Source organism: Corylus avellana, chromosome ca2 (genome assembly GCF_901000735.1).
Source record: "Corylus avellana chromosome ca2, CavTom2PMs-1.0".
Lineage (NCBI taxonomy): Eukaryota > Viridiplantae > Streptophyta > Magnoliopsida > Fagales > Betulaceae > Corylus > Corylus avellana.
In genome coordinates, this window is record NC_081542.1 from 33,245,572 (window position 1) to 33,261,515 (window position 15,944).

Consider the following 15,944-nt stretch of genomic DNA (forward strand, 5'->3'; position numbering starts at 1 on the left):
TTTTTGTTTTTTTTTTTTTTTTGTTATGATTCCCCTGTCTAAATAGTTATTGTGCTCAGATTGTGCTTTTGGATTTCAGGCTCAAATTTATTTTGTAGTTTTATAGTCAGCATGCTGCACTATTGAATATGTATGCCCATATCAACGGCTTTGGGCTCTGGTTATAATGTTTTTTTTTGGTATTGGCTATGAGGGATGGTTTAACAACCAGTGAAAGACTGATGCAGTGGGGATTTAATGGAGTAGTATTGTGCTTGTATTGTAGGAGTTGCATTGAGGGGAGGAATCACTTGTTTTTCGCTTGTGGCTATGGTAAAAGGATTAGGAGGGAGGTTATGAAGAAGTTTTTAATCGATGATTCTCTTATTGCTAGGGAAGATATTCTGAAATGGGGATAAAAGAATGGAAAGGTAGAACCGTAGAAAAATGAAAGTTGTTTTATGCAAAATGTACTGGGATTAGGAGTGTTAAGAGAGCAAACCGCTGGCGAGCGAACTCGGGCTCGGCTAGCATAAGCTCGGCTCGTGCTCGACTCAAACATTAAATGAAGTGTTTTGTGAACACGAATCTTGACTCGAATATTAAACGAAGCAAGCTCAACTCGACTCAGCTAAACTCATAAGCAAGCTCGTATAAGGCTCGTCTTATTTATTAGGTTCAACTCGTATATTTTTAATAAGTAACAAATAACAATATATAGTAAACATTACTCAATAATAACAAATATATTATATATCTTTGTTTTTTGTTATTTCTGCATATGTGTTTATATATATATATATAAACACACACACATATGTATATATGTATATGTATACATATATGTGTATATGTACATATACACATATGTACATATATGTAAGAGAAACGATATAGGTTACGCGGCGTGCGTGAACAGTAACGCACGCCGCTGATGTGGCACATGCCACGTCGTAACCTCTGTTTAAAAGTTATATATATATATGTATGTCAAAACAGAAACAGAGAGACACGATCGTCTTCCCCCCCACCCCAAAAAATTTCCCCCAAAACCCATTTTCCCTCCACGGCTCCACCCCATTCTCCCTCCACCCAAATTCTCTCTCCACCGGCGTCGGCGCCGGCTCCGTAATCCCACTGAAACCGGCGCCATGATCTGCTCTCCCACACCGTCGACCGACCCCTTTCCTTTCTCCATTTTTCCTCCCCAACCCCTTTTCTCCACCGTCCATCCTCTCCTCTCCCCATCGTCACCGCCGCCGACGACCACCTCCACTGCCCTCCATCAGCTCCGGCGCTTTCCCCAAAAGTATTCCCTCCTACCACACATTTCATTTGCCCCCTAAATTTTCCCCAAACCCATTCTCCCCCACCGGGCCATGAGCCCATTACGAAATCCAGTTACAAAACAAAAAACTTCACAGTTACGATTCAATAGTCCCAGTTCAGACTTCATTTCTCATTTCGTAGAGTTTGGGGCGCGCAAAGTATTGAATTTCTCCGATTTTCTCTTGTTGCGCATGTTTTGGTGAGTTTGATTTCTCGTCCTCTCTTTGAGCTTGTTCTGGAAAATGGGGGAAGAGAAATGGTGAGCGTGAAGTAATATTATCATCTTTTTGGGTCTTTAGGAATTGAAAAGCTGATTTGAGTGGAGATTATTTCTGGGTGCTGAGATTTCAAACAATTTTTTAAGCACTTTCACTCTCAATTCCTTTAGTTTTCTCTTATATTTCTCTTCAGCTGTTCAACTTGCTGTAATTTTTAATTTAATTTAATTTTTTTAAGATTATTGGTGCATTATTCAACTTGCTGTAGGTTTTGTGCATGCATGTAGATTTTTCTGGTGTAATATTGTTAATGCTGATTTTTTGTTTGGGCTTGTTTTTTCTTGTTTTTGTGCTTTGAATCAAGCTTGTTTATAATTGCTTCAAAAAAGAGAAATTGGAAAAGGTCACTCTGTTATCAGTTCTAGAATATTTGGTTTCTTTTTGTCATCCTTTCCAAGAATCACATGGAGAATGTTTAGAGAGTTCTACACCGGTTGGTGTGGGATTAGTTGTGGGTTTGGATGCTAATTGGGCACATCTACCTACTAGCTTAAGTTTTTGGGTCCAATGCTTTAGCACTGTCTCAATGTTTAGATACCTTGTACTCTCTACTTATTTATTGCAAATTTTAAGTAGTTCGGATGGTCATGGGAGGACTTGCAATGGTCTAAGTTCATTTCGTAATGGGCTCATGGGTTGTTGAAGATACGAGGTTTTGTAGAGATGCTTGGGTTATTACAAATTGATGTCTCATGGTGACTGGTCTTTATTGCATTTCTTGTTTGGTTGCTGAGAAATTGAAGGAAAAGAAAAGGCTTGTTCAGTGACTTTATCGAAAATCAAAATATTTGTGTAGGTTTTTAAAGTTCTGCAATTTGAAATTCGTCGTAACAGTCAAAAGTTTGATTGTAAGAACTAATATTCTGTTAAGGATGCTTTGAAAATATCCTGCCAAATTCAGCATGTGGATTTTCTTTGGTGTTGCAGGAACTATATATAGCTCATCACTTTTCCCCAATCGAGCACCAGTTGGAAGGGTTCTGCTTTTGAACTACATTGGAGGGGCTACAAATCTTGGAATTTTGTCCAATGTATGATAGTTAGAGATGATTCACTTCGTGGTTTTAGCGGTATTGCAGTCGTATGGATGGTTTATTTAGGTCAAAAAAACAAACTGATTTTTTTCGTTAACTGTTAGGTGAGGGCATTCACCAATGACCGAATTTCGCAATTCAACTTATTTATCAAAAAAAGATAATTTGAAAGAAAAAAAAAAAGAAAAGAAAAAGGAAGATTTTTTCTTTTTTCTTTTTCTTTTTCTTCCTTTTTTATTTTTTATATTATCTTAGTTCAAATATATGCTTAGATATTGCATACGAAGATCAATGATTGGTCTAACTGGCATCATCTTTACAATCATGGAGCAACCATATTAGGTGTTTCCAAAGTGTTTTAGATTAATGCCTAATCGTGGGCTAGGAGTGAGTGAGGGAGCAATCCTATGTGCCCCTTTTTATCCTATACTGAGAAATTGTTAATGAATATGCATTGAGAGAGTGATGCAAATTTAACCATTTTTTCCTAAGCTGGGAAATAGACAATGATTTTGTGCTATTTGTAAATCTGGGTTATAATCATTGTAGCTTGCTTTGGATGCTCAAAATCATTAAAGAATACACAAACAAAAACAAAAAAGATGGTAGAAAATTTTGAACGTTTGTGTATTGTTAATGCTTACTGAAGCATGAAACACTTCTAAATATGATACATGATTCAATAGAAATGTGGTGTGTCATGTACATTCCATCATAATTGTTTACTTTTGATCAAAATTGGAGGCAGCCCCTTGAATTTATTTCCTTACCCCCCAGTAAGGAAATAAAGTGTTTTATTCGTTTGACATTTATGGATGCAAATTTGTTTGCAGGTTGGCCAAACAAGGTGTTGTATTAGATTTTTCTAGTGTACCTTCTTTGGTTACTCTATCAACTAAGACGGTTATATATAGATATTATTGCGGATATAAGTGATCTTCTCATAAAAAGCATAAGTTGAAGGTTTCTTTTTTTGAAACAACTCGATGGGGATAGGGGAAGAGAGCAAGCCTCCTAATCCTTCCAAACCAGCTTCTTCAGCTCAGGTATCCTTGTCTTTTTCTTAACACCCTAATTATATTCTTTTACATTTTATTGTTATTTTTTTTTTAGGTGTTTTAAAGTATTGTCATTTACCTTTTCAGGAAATACCAACAACGCATTATTTTGATTGGTCGAGCTCCTTGCAGGTTCGTGATAAGAATATGTTTAGTTTAGTTTTTTTTAAAGAACCAAAAAAAATCATTATGACTATGAATTTTTTTCATTATTTATATGGATTAGTTTTGGATACCCAGTGTTTCTTGATTATGCTTATTATTATCTTGGAGCTACGCAAGCCCCATTTTTTGCCTCAACAGTTGCTTCTACAACTCCCCACCCCTATCTATCAAGAAGCCAGGTGAATTATAGCTATGCTTTGGATCATGTAGATGCATACATTATGTACAGGATATAAGGTTCTTATTTTCTTTCTTGGTGATGTTTCAGCATCTGTTGATCCCACCATATGGGATGACAGTTCCATACCCTGGTTTATTGCCTCCATGGGGAGTTTATACTCATCCTAATATGACCACGGTAATCCTAGTCACTTATATATATTACAATGCAAACACGTGCTGCACGTGTGACACGATTAAGCACATCGTTGCTGCTTATAAATATTGTAAAGTTTATGAATTTGTCATCTAAGTTTTTTCCTATATCTTCTGTAGACTCCAAACCCACTACATGTCAATATAGAGTTGGAAGGGAAGGGCCCCTATGGAAATGATCGAGTTTGTACAAAAAAATCCATGGGAACTCCTGGAAGCGCATGCAATGACAGTGCTTCACATTGTTTGTCTCCCCTTCTTGCTAATAGTGTTGATAGTGGTAATGAGGGTACATTAGATGCAATTGAAAAGAATAATGAGAAACAGGTACATTATATCATGCATCAATAGGGTTTGGTTTCTCAATTGATCAGTTTGGTGTTTTACGTATGCATATGCCGTAATGATTGAAATATTTATTTATAGCATTAGCTTTACATTGCTCTGTTGATATGTTGTTCTTTATTTGTTGTCTTATGAAAACGTGCCAATCAATGTAGGATTCTTATGGAAGTAAGGAAAGAATGTTTCACCGTATGGTTGCAGATGGTATATTTTTCAGTTTCAACCTAAATGATTCCTACTTATGTGTGATCATCTATATTTTCATCCTCTCTTGGTTGTGATGATTTTGTACTCACTATAACTTCCGCAGGAGCCAATACACAAAGTCACACTGTTGGGGCCATTGGTGAAGCTTTAGTGCCTCCTGCCTCATTACCACTTGTGATGGGATCTAAATCTGTAATGCCTGAGCAATTGATGCAGGTATTAATGTTAGATGTTCCCCCCACCCTCCCAATTTAATAATCGTTTCACATCCCTATTCTCAATGTAAAGTATTTATATGTTGCTTCTAATGAAAATGCTACACTTACTAAAATTTCTCCATAAAATTCCTTTCCCAAATGATGTTTTAACATTTCATAAGATCTATTATTTTGGGAAATGTTTGACCATCTTATGGGATGGTGACATATCACTTGGAAACCAATTTTAGGGGAAACTTTTGGTAAGTGTAGTATTTCTCTGCTTTTAAAGGAGAGAATATATTACATGTTAAAAGTTGGCAATGGGGTTGTTATGAACCTAACAATTCTCTGCTTACATAGATTCCAAATGACGACGAGCCATTCCTTGAAGTTGCCCCTCAAATTGGTTAGTTAGTCTTTACACTCTTTTATTAATATCATTGAGTTTCTTTCTCATAGTAAATTTTATTCATTAGTTGTTGATTGTCATTTAGTGAATGTTGTGATTCCAATCTTGTTCCGATATGTTGATTGGGTAACTGTATTTTTTTTTGTCATCTAGATGAAAATGAAGTTGTCTGTGATTTAGAGTTGGTAGACAAGGATGACAATGATGTGCAATGCAATAAGAAAGAAGCAGAACCGGAGGTAGGAATGAAGTTTAGTTTCAGAAAAAAGAACTAATACTATATTATAGGCGATATGCTCAGCAATCGGGGTTTGGGGTGACATCTAAAGGAGGTAAAAATAATCCAGATGGGAGTCATAAGTACGTCACCCTCACATGTGCTCGTTATGGCAAGAAGCAAACTGATGCAATTAATATTCACAAGCCTAATCCGACAACGAAAACTGGGTGTAAGGCCAAGATCAATGCATCGTTTAGGGATGGAGCATGGTGCTTGACTACTGTTAATGTGAACCATAATCATGCTTTAAGCCCTAGTAAAACAAGATTTTTTCGATGCTATAGGAGGATAGATGATAATGTGAAAAGAAGGCTCGAATTAAACGATATAGCTGGGATAGGTGTGAGTAAGAACTTTAACTCTCTTGTTGCTGAAGGTGGAGGGTATGAGAATCTGTCATTCATAGAGAGAGATTGTCGAAATTTTATTAACAAGGCAAGACATCTTCGGCTTGGCAAAGGAGGTGCTGGAGTACTTTACGACTACTTTACTAGAATGCGAGAAATGAATGATGGCTTCTATGCTGTGATAGATTTGGACGACGACTCTAGGCTAAGGAATGTGTTCTGGGCTGATGCACGAAGCAGGGCTGCATATAAGTATTTTGGGGATGTGGTTACATTTGACACGACGTATTTGACCAATATATATAATATGCCATTTGCTCCTTTCGTGGGAGTGAATCATCATGGTTAGTCAATACTTTTCGGGGCCGGATTACTATCAGGTGAGGATACGGCCACATTTGTTTGGTTGTTTGAAACATGGTTGAAATGCATGAACGGTGAGAAGCGTCGAATGTTGCACATTCAAGCCCCTTAATTTGCATATGTTAATTCCTTAGCATTGTTATTTGTTTGATTTTGTTTTGTTTTTGTGTTTTCAGGTTATAAATCAAGATGCAATTAATTCCATTGATTTTGGCCTTAAAAGCACACTCTGAGAAGACCTAGAAGATATGGTTAAACTTAACCAATCATGGTTAAGTTTAAATCAAATAAAGAAAAGGATTAATTCGGAATTTCTCAAATTGGAGTCAAAATCGGATTGGATTCAAATTTGGATTCTGCATATGTCTCGGTATTTTAGCCATAACTTTCAGCTCAAATATCCGATTGAGGTGATTCAAGTGGCACTGGAAAGATAACTCAAATTGCTACAAATCATTGGGAAATAGTATTTTCCTAATTCGGAGCGCCGCAATGCCAAAATCGCCCCGCAAGATAGGAATGCAATTCTGGGTGAATCCTATTCCGATTTGGACTTAGGTTTTCTTTATCCTAATTGGACTTGGACTTAAATCTCCGAAATTTCTAGGTTTCCTAGGGCTTCTAGGACTGGCTTGCTCCCTATAAATAGACCCTTAACCTTCAAGAGAAGGTGTGCTTAGTTTTAGATACAAAAATCTTTTTGGAGGCTTGACAAGTTGAAGAGGAGATAATCCATGGCAGGAGGCCATCCTAGCACCCCGATGCGCGGCTAATTTTGTAATAGGGTGTTGATGTAGCCCTTTCCAAGTAACAATGGTTTAATTGTATTTATAGATTTCAATTTATGCATGTTGATTGTATAACTATGAGAATTGCTACCTTTTGATTATGTTCTTAATTATTAAATGCAATTGTTCTTAAATTCAAAAGTCAATATTTGTGAAATTCTTCTCTTGTCTTAGAAAGTATTTTACTTTTATTGATCTCAAATCATTCTTGTTTTCTGTGATCATCAGAATGACGGTTATACAATGGGTTTAATTGACATATGATCAATAGGATTTGATAGGTCATGCCTAGGGAAGACGGATTGTACTACACCCTAGTTTAGTGTAATTTAGGTAGACAGTCCGTGCCAACCAAAGATGGGTTACACTTATTCATTGATTGTATGTATCCTGTTATAGAATTTGATAATTCATACCTAGGGAAGACGGGTCGTACCGCATCTTAGTGGTTAGGTGGACGATCCGTGCCAACCGAAGATGAATTATACTTATTCTTTAATATGGTAGTTTCTTGTTTATTTATAACATGCATAGAATGAATTTTTGGATTAAATCTAATTGACCATTGTTATGCAGTTAGTGGTGAAATCAATCCCCTATTCTATCTCTCATACTTTTTATCTTTATTTTCATGCTCTTTACTTTTAAAGAAAATCAAATCAATTATCTTTTTAATTAAGTTAATTTTAATCTTTCGAATTTGATAACAAAACCCCTGCAGTCCTTGAGGTTCAACACCCTCTCTATAGCCGTATCCTACAAAGATTCGTCCTATTGCGAGTGGTTATTTTTATAATTGATATTTTTGGTCACAAAAATACCACATCAAACGACCAAGCTCCAGTTGCAATAATAACAGATCAGGATAAGGCTATGAAAAGTGCAATTGCAAAAGTTTTTCCTAGAGCCCGACATAGATTTTGTTTATGGCACATTATGAAAAAATTCCCAGAGAAGCTAGGATCACATGCTCAATACAAGTGTGGCTTGAAGAGTGCCATACAAAGTGCAATCTACGACTCTCAAACTTGTGTTGAATTTGATAACACTTAGCAAGGTGTACTGGAAAGGTATAATCTTCAGGATAATGCATGGTTGTGTTGGTTATATAGTGAGCGGGCTCATTGGATACCAGCGTATTTAAAAGATACATTTTGGGCTGGAATGCAAACTACACAAAGAAGTGAAAGTATGAATGCATTTTTTGATAATTATGTGCACTCAAGAAGCACGCTGAATGAATTTGTTGACCAATTTGAAAATGCTTTGAGGAGAAAGGCTGAGAATGAGAAAGTAGCTTATTTCAATTATTTTAATGCCATCATTCCCTGTGTATCTCATTTTTCTATTGAGAAGAAATTTCAAGAACTTTATACCAATGCAAAGTTCAAAGAAGTTCGTCAGAAGTTTAGTTGCTTGATGTATTGTAATTGCTCTCTTATTAAAAGTGAAGGTGCAATTTCTACCTACGAAGTATCTGATGAGGTAACAGTTGATGATTACACAAAAGAGCGGAATTTTTGTGTTTACTTTAATGGAGATGAATGTGAAGTTAAATGCACTTGTGGGTTGTTTGAATGTAGAGGAATCTTGTGTAGGCATGCCCTTGCTGTACTGACATTAAAGAAAGTGAAATCTTTGCCCACAAAATATTTTCTTGACCGATGGAGGAAGGATTTGAAGCGCGCATATACTCTTGTTGAGAGTAGTTATAATGTCTTCAGTTGCAACCCTGATGCCCAAAGATATGATTGCTTGTTGAAAAAATGTAGTGAATTAGCAACGCTTACATCAACCAGTGAGGACCATTACATGGATGTCATGCGTTGTATAGACATGTTGCTAGCGAAATACAAGTGCTCAAGGTATGAACCCAGTCCACCCTCCCATGATATTCCATGCGCATCTTCCAAAAGTAATGAAGCCATTGATGGTGTAGTAGTGAAAAGTACCAAGGTTCTTAGTCCTATAGCGGTTAAATGTAAAGGCAAGCCACCATTCAAAAGAATGGTGTCTACAGTTGAAAAAGTCGTGACACAAACAAAAAAAGAAACATCAGAGTCACAACAATGCCAACCAGAAGGGGAGAAAAAATCAGGTTGCTTATTTTTCTTCCTTTTATGAGTGTTTCACTTATTCTTACTAAACGCGTGATCGCATACAAACATTTCAAGCATATTGTAACACATTTGGTATCTTTTTAAATTGAAGGCTTGCCAAGGAATTCAAGAAAGGGAATTTAACACAAATGAAGCTCCATTGGCTTCAATAACTGATACTCAATATGATCGCATAATTGGAACGCAGGAAACTGCTTTTATTAAGGTAAACATACTTGAAGCTCCCTGCTATTGCCAACTTACATTGTTCATTGTCATTCTCCTTTTTCCTTTTTCTTTTCTATTTTATTTTTATTCTTTAATAACTTATAACGGTGTTTTTGTTTTGCTAACTTACTAAGTTGATTTGCTGCAGGATACGGGTTTCAACCTATTTGAATAGGCGATTGAGCATGATGTTTTGTTTTTTTGAAAGCATTGCTCTTTTTTGTTCAGCTAATGCTTTAGTACATGTTACAAGAATTTTTTGGAAGCAGTGCTGTTTTTTGGCTGATGGTGGTGTATAGTTTTTGCAAGTGTGGAATGGTGGGTGCATGGTTTTTGTAAGTTCTAAACATGTGGAATGGTGTACAGTTTTTGTAAGTGTTAAATAGATGCAAGTAACTTCTGGCTACAACAACTACCTATCTATTTGTTGTATCCATCAGGTATTTCCAAATCAATTGTCGATTAACATTGAAAGAATTATTACACTAACTTTTGAATTGGATAGCACACTGATAGAATTTAATTTGGGAAAAATATAAAAAAGCCCCCCAAACTACCAGCCATTTTCGATTTAGCCCCCTAATGTTCCAAAAGTGATAAAGTAGCCCCCTAAACTACCAAACTATTGCATTTTGGCCACTCCGTTAGTCAAAACCGTCAGTTTGGACGGAAACTGCAAAACGACGTCGTTTGTTACAGGTAAGTTACTATAATGCCCTTTTGGGAAAAATATAAAAAAGCCCCCCAAACTACCAGCCGTTTTCATTTTAGCCCCCTAATATTCAGAAAGTGATAAACTAGCCCCCAAACTACCAAACAATTGCAATTTGGCCACTCCGTTATTCATTACCGTCAAATATCATGAAAAATTTAAAACTACATCGTTTTGGCAATGGTAAGTTACCAAAATGCCATTTTTAGAAAAAAAATATCATATTAAAACAAGCAAGCAAAACGGCGCCGTTTTGCTTGAAATTAGGGTTTCCTTACACTTACCAAAATGATGCCACTTTGGAAAGTGTTAGGAATTAAAAGAAAAAACCCTAGACCCCAGTTTATCTTTCTCCCCAAAACCGCCGGCCATCACGTCGTCTATCTCCGACAGCCTGTAAATCTTACCCATAACTCAATCTTTTTATTGTATTTCATGGTATAGCTGTCGGATCGGTGTTGTTTATCTACGAACGTGATTTTTTTGTTTGATTTCTACAATGGGTAAGAATTTTTCGGTGGCGCTTCGTAGCTAGTGGATGGTGTGGCCGGCGGTGATGGATGGTGGTGGCAGGGGCAGTCGTTTTGAGAGAAAGAGAGAGAGGGGCGTTGCGTTTTTTTCACTTGAGGGAGAAGGTTGCCGGAGATAGAACGATGTGGTGGTCGGCGGTTTGGGGGAGAGAGATAAACTGGGGTTGGGAGTTTTTTCTGCGTGGTGTCTAAGGTTTTTTCTTTTTATTCCTAACACTTATCAAAACGGCGCCGTTTTGGTAAGTGTAAGGAAACCCTAGTTTCAAGCAAAACGGCGCCATTTAGCGTGCCTGTTTTAATATGATTTTTTTTTCTAAAAGAGTATTTTAGTAACTTACCATTGTCAAAACGACGTAGTTTTGAATTTTTCATCATATTTGACAGTAATGACTAACGGAGTAGCCAAATTGCAACTGTTTGGTAGTTAGGGGGCTACTTTATCACTTTCTGAACATTAGGGGGCTAAAATGAAAACGGCTGGTAGTTTGGGGGGCTTTTTTATATTTTTCTCAAAAGGGCATTGTAGTAACTTACCCGTAACAAACGACGTCGTTTTGCAATTTCCGTCCAAACTGACGGTTTTGACTAACGGAGTGGCCAAAATGCAATAATTTGGTAGTTTGGGGGGCTACTTTATCACTTTTGGAACATTAGGGGGCTAAATCGAAAACGGCTGGTAGTTTGTGGGGCTTTTTTATATTTTTCCCATTTAATTTTCTAATTTATTTTACACAGATGAGTATATGATTCATCTGTTTATTCAACGAAAGAGCTGAAGAGTTTCATTGTGATCTAACTCATTAACCAGGTATGACCTAGTTTTTGCATTTGTGGAAAGCTATAGAATGTCAATTGGTTGTAACATGCATTCTTCAATTCCCTTGTTTTTGTTTTCGTTTTCAGCTCCCATTCCTTTCTCTTTTTTCTCTCTCTCTCTGACAAAGAAGCAAACGACCTTTAGGTATTGAATCTATCTCTCTGATTTATGGTTGGTTGTTTTTGTTTAGTGGCGTGTTTGTTATTTTTCGGTTTCTTTTTGTGGAAATGCATGCTTTGGTGTTGATCAATTACAAGGGTTTCTTTATGTGTAACATTATGACTGTGATCAACTGTTCTTGAATTTTTAGAGGCTAGGATCATTTCTGACATTATCTTTTCATTCTAATATAAAAAGGATGGATTTGCATTCCTGTTGTTCCTCACTTCGGTTGAATTTCTTAAAATTAAACTAGAAGAGTAGCACTTGGTTGATCAATGTGGAAGAAGGAACATTACCCCCTATCAATATATTTGTTTCTTGAGCTGTTGGTTGGGAGTGGGGAAAGAAGAGGACAAAGTCATTAACCTACTAATTGGGAAAAGAGGAGCATAATTGGTTTTACCTCAAGCCAATCCTGAAACACAGAATGTTACAATAAGTTTTTTTTTTTTGGGTCTATATCAGAAAAAGTAGGGTTATAATCAAATATCTTTGTTTTTGCTAAATAAACATTGTTCTACTAGACTCTATATTAGGATTTGTTAATGATTTAACTTTTATTTGTGGGAAGGAACATAAGAAACGTTTCTGATGTCTACTCTAAGTAATTCAACAAATATATTTTGGCAAGAATGTCCAGTTGGGAAGGTTGAAAGGCAAAAGCTTCTTAATCATAGGGGGTGTGTAGTATGGATTACGGGTCTCAGCGGATCAGGTATAGTTTTTAAACTGACTTGCAGATTACTCTCTGCATTAGGAGCTCTAGATAAGTACTGTGTCCTTGAGAGACTGGACTTATTATGTCTATAATTTATGTTCATAAGAAATTTGTAGTTTTTTGTGGAATTGATGTCTATGTTATTTTTGCTAGGTGGACTCCAAGTTTGAGACTATAGTTAGTTGGTGGTTGTGTATAAATTAAATTTCCAATTTGATGTTAGGCTTACATCTATTGTTGTCATTGAACCTGTATCATTTTGGATTGGTTTTGGATGCAGTGAGCTAGTTCATGATTTGGGTGATCTATAGACAAAAAGATGCCCCGGCCTTTTTCTTTCTTACCTTTTTGTGTGTGGGTGGTTCTCATTGGGAAGTAGATGAGGTTGAGTCACTCAAGATGATTGGACCTTGTGTAATGGAGACCCAGTAAAACACCAGTGAGAGAGTGATATAATTCTAGTTAATATAGTGAAAAGAGGTAAAAAAAGGTCTAAAATAACATGGAAGAAGTCATGAAGAAGGATATGTTAAGTAGAGAAGCGATAAAAAGTATAAATTTAGATAGGATGGAATGATAAAAACGAATACATATGGTACTCCTCGTTAGTTGGTAATGATTCATAGTTGACCTTAGTTAGTTGTTAAGTTGAGTTGAGTCATTCCATTCTAGAATCAATGTTATAGTTTTGTAATCATCACTCATTCAATCTAATGAAGTTGGAATGTGCAATACAGGACTTGGTTCTGCTAAAAACCTGTAGTTTAGTTAGGTTTTAACTGCTTCTATTGTTATTTCAGTCCACAACGTGAATAGACTGGCTTATAAACTGGGCTATGAATTAACCAATACTTCCAGCCTAGCTGGTTCACAGATGATAACTATTGCTTTTAGAGCCTAATTATATGAACAGAGACTATAGGAGGACTTGGGATCCCTTGTTTACGTGTACAGTTTAGCTCAGGTACCATGTGTAGTTTTGTGCCTTTTTTAGATGATGGATAACGTGAATGTAGCTATAGTTGCATTGTTTCATTTTGAGCTAGTTTTAGAATAAACAAAATTTGCATCTTTGAGTAGCTAAAAGAAAAAAACAAAAAAAATTGAATAGTAAAAATTTACACCAGGAAGCTAGTGTATTTTGGTTGAATCTAATTCTTGCAATCCATCCTGTCCTCTTATCATGTAGAGGTTTAATGCAGCAGTTCAATAATGAGAACTGAATGCCAACATTTTTACCAATGATTCCTTCGTGTCTTTCTGAAGATAATTTTTTGGTGAATTAATCACCAGCTGTGGAATCCATAAAACGATTAGAAATGTTGCCTTCTTACACGCCTTATTTGTAGCATTACATTACCAATATGTTGAGAAGTGAACAAGGTGTTCTTATGATGTATCCTTGATGAATTTCCTAGTTAATTAAAGATTTGAGGTGTATTCTAGTATGCTATGCTGGATGTAGTTGCTATGTCTTGCTGAAGCTTTTTGTACAAATTGTTCAGGGAAAAGCACACTAGCATGCTCATTAAGTAGAGAACTGCACTCTAGGGGAAAGCTGTCCTATGTCCTTGATGGAGATAACCTTCGGCATGGACTAAACAAGGACCTTAGTTTCAAACCAGAAGATCGAACTGAAAACATACTTTTGAGTTGGTAAGTATTTTCTGTAAACAACAAACTTTTTCTACTTGGAGGTGGCTAAGGCTTGAAAGTTAGATTTTTATAAACAGATTTAAGGCACGAAATGGACGTGTGAATTGACATTCAATATAGTATGCACTGGTATATGCTTAATTTCATTTCATTAGTTTGTTTATTTATATTGTTGAAGGCTTGTATGACCAACTCAAAAAGGATGGAAATTGGATTTGGATTTTAATGGCTTACACGTCACGCATTGCTCTAGAGTTTTTATTTTTTTATGTTCTTGGTGGTTCTGTCATTTTCCTGGAGTATTGGATCATTTGAAAGAGTTTCTTGATGTGACATGAATTCGATTTTCGATACTGAGTCTTTTCTCTTTCTAAATTTTTAGATGCTTCTTTTTAGCAGCCTGCTATGATGGGTGGTGACATCTTTTACTTTCTGCAGATTAAGAGTCTTCTAGGGACAAAGGTTGAGTGGCTCTACTATATTCTTTAGGCATTCAACTCTGGTGATTTAGTTCATTATCAGGAACTATGTCATGTGCACAATGCTGCTCTGAGGGCTCAACCAGCATTAGTTAAGAATGAGAAAAAGCTGGTGGAAAAGATAAATATTCTCTGCTTGATGGAAATTATTTTCAGGTTTAGCATTTGTCTTTTTTTTTTTTTTTTGGTTCTACCTTTGATTTGTGCCAGAGGAACAAGTCTTTCCCGATACAATTGGCATAATTGATTAACTGCTACATGTTTCCTTGCAGCCGGTCATCTAATGATCGAACTATACCTTTGAGTATCATTGTAGAGCGCACAAAACTTTCTATCGAGGAGGTGGAGCATCTTCTTATGAAGAGCCTTTCTGTAAGTCCCCATGTCCTTGAAATATTTATGAAGAGTAATTGATCTTTAAATGCTTTGTGAATCTTTACTACCTTTGCGACTTTCCTACTTGGCATGTTTCTTGCAACATCAGTTCTTTTGTTTAATCACTTTTAACATTATATGTTTCTCAATAAATTATATGGGGATTGCAAAAAAACTTATTCACACCATTTGCATCAAAGAAGGAAACTTTGTTCCCTCACCAACTACATAATTTTTGTGGAACAACTTTTGATTGAATACAAACCACTGGGAGAATTTTATTGCAGGTTCATCTGATCGAGGGCCTAATTGATCAAGTTGAGGGAACAGTGCATGTATCCTGGATGCAGCCAAGAGTATTGGGGATTCCACAGATCACATCCTTGCGCGATCGTCTGGACAATTGTAACAATTCATTAACAGAAAAGGGAAAAAAATTGGAAAGGCAACCCAAAAAAAAATTAAAAGAGACTCGTCTTTTAAGTCACATGGGCAGTATGGCCAGCTGTATGCTTCCTTTCTTATTGCCTAGTTTTGTTGAATCCTCTTCCTGAAAGGAGCAGCCTCTTGTGCTTCATGAAGTCATCGGTTCCATAGTGGCATCCCTAGAGACAAATGAAAAATGGCTGTTTTACGCTTTAGAGTGGTTTATTAGACTATGTATTTGAAATTTTTCTTACACACAATCAGATGTGATTCTCTTATTGTTGTTAGAGTGCATTTCCTTTTGTGATTATCATTTTATTCTTCTTTTATATATTGCTATGTTTGAACCAGGTTAAGGTCTTCTTGTTCAGCTTCCCTTTTATTCATTTTTTTTTTTAAAAAAAAAAAAAAAAAAAAAAAAAAGAAGAAAGTAGTGGGTGTGCTTAATAAATTGTTTGAATAGTGTTTTCGGTTGTGTTTTGAAAGGAGTTTTTGTAAAGGTGAAATTAAGAGGTGTATCTGGTGGGTTTACATTTGAAAGTTTAGAGCAAGTAAAAAATTGAGTAGTATTTAAAGAAGATAAAA

At 36.1% G+C, this 15,944-nt stretch overlaps 2 protein-coding genes across 2 annotated transcripts; both read left to right on the forward strand.

The window, feature by feature from the left end:
* The first annotated feature begins 8,348 nt into the window (after positions 1-8,348).
* LOC132169630 (protein FAR-RED IMPAIRED RESPONSE 1-like) lies at positions 8,349-9,659 on the forward strand. The gene is made up of 3 exons (XM_059580632.1): positions 8,349-9,113; positions 9,369-9,482; positions 9,633-9,659. The coding sequence occupies exons 1-3, from the start codon at positions 8,349-8,351 to the stop codon at positions 9,657-9,659; spliced, it is 906 nt and encodes a 301-aa protein (XP_059436615.1).
* Positions 9,660-12,259: 2,600 nt separating this feature from the next.
* Positions 12,260-15,377, forward strand: LOC132171595 (adenylyl-sulfate kinase 3-like). Its single transcript, XM_059582960.1, has 4 exons — positions 12,260-12,420; positions 13,929-14,079; positions 14,518-14,930; positions 15,221-15,377. Coding segments are annotated over exons 1-3 (276 nt in total). The 5' UTR covers positions 12,260-12,296; the 3' UTR covers positions 14,519-14,930; positions 15,221-15,377.
* Positions 15,378-15,944: the final 567 nt, after the last annotated feature.

Coding starts and splice junctions, on each gene's coding strand:
- LOC132169630 (XM_059580632.1), top strand. CDS start 8,349: ATGAATGCATTTTTTGATAATTATGTGCACTCAAGAAGCACGCTGAAT. Junction 9,114..9,368: donor TAGTAGTGAAAAGTACCAAG/GTTCTTAGTCCT, acceptor TTTAAATTGAAG/GCTTGCCAAGGAATTCAAGA. Junction 9,483..9,632: donor AGGAAACTGCTTTTATTAAG/GTAAACATACTT, acceptor GATTTGCTGCAG/GATACGGGTTTCAACCTATT.
- LOC132171595 (XM_059582960.1), top strand. CDS start 12,297: ATGTCTACTCTAAGTAATTCAACAAATATATTTTGGCAAGAATGTCCA. Junction 12,421..13,928: donor TACGGGTCTCAGCGGATCAG/GTATAGTTTTTA, acceptor CAAATTGTTCAG/GGAAAAGCACACTAGCATGC.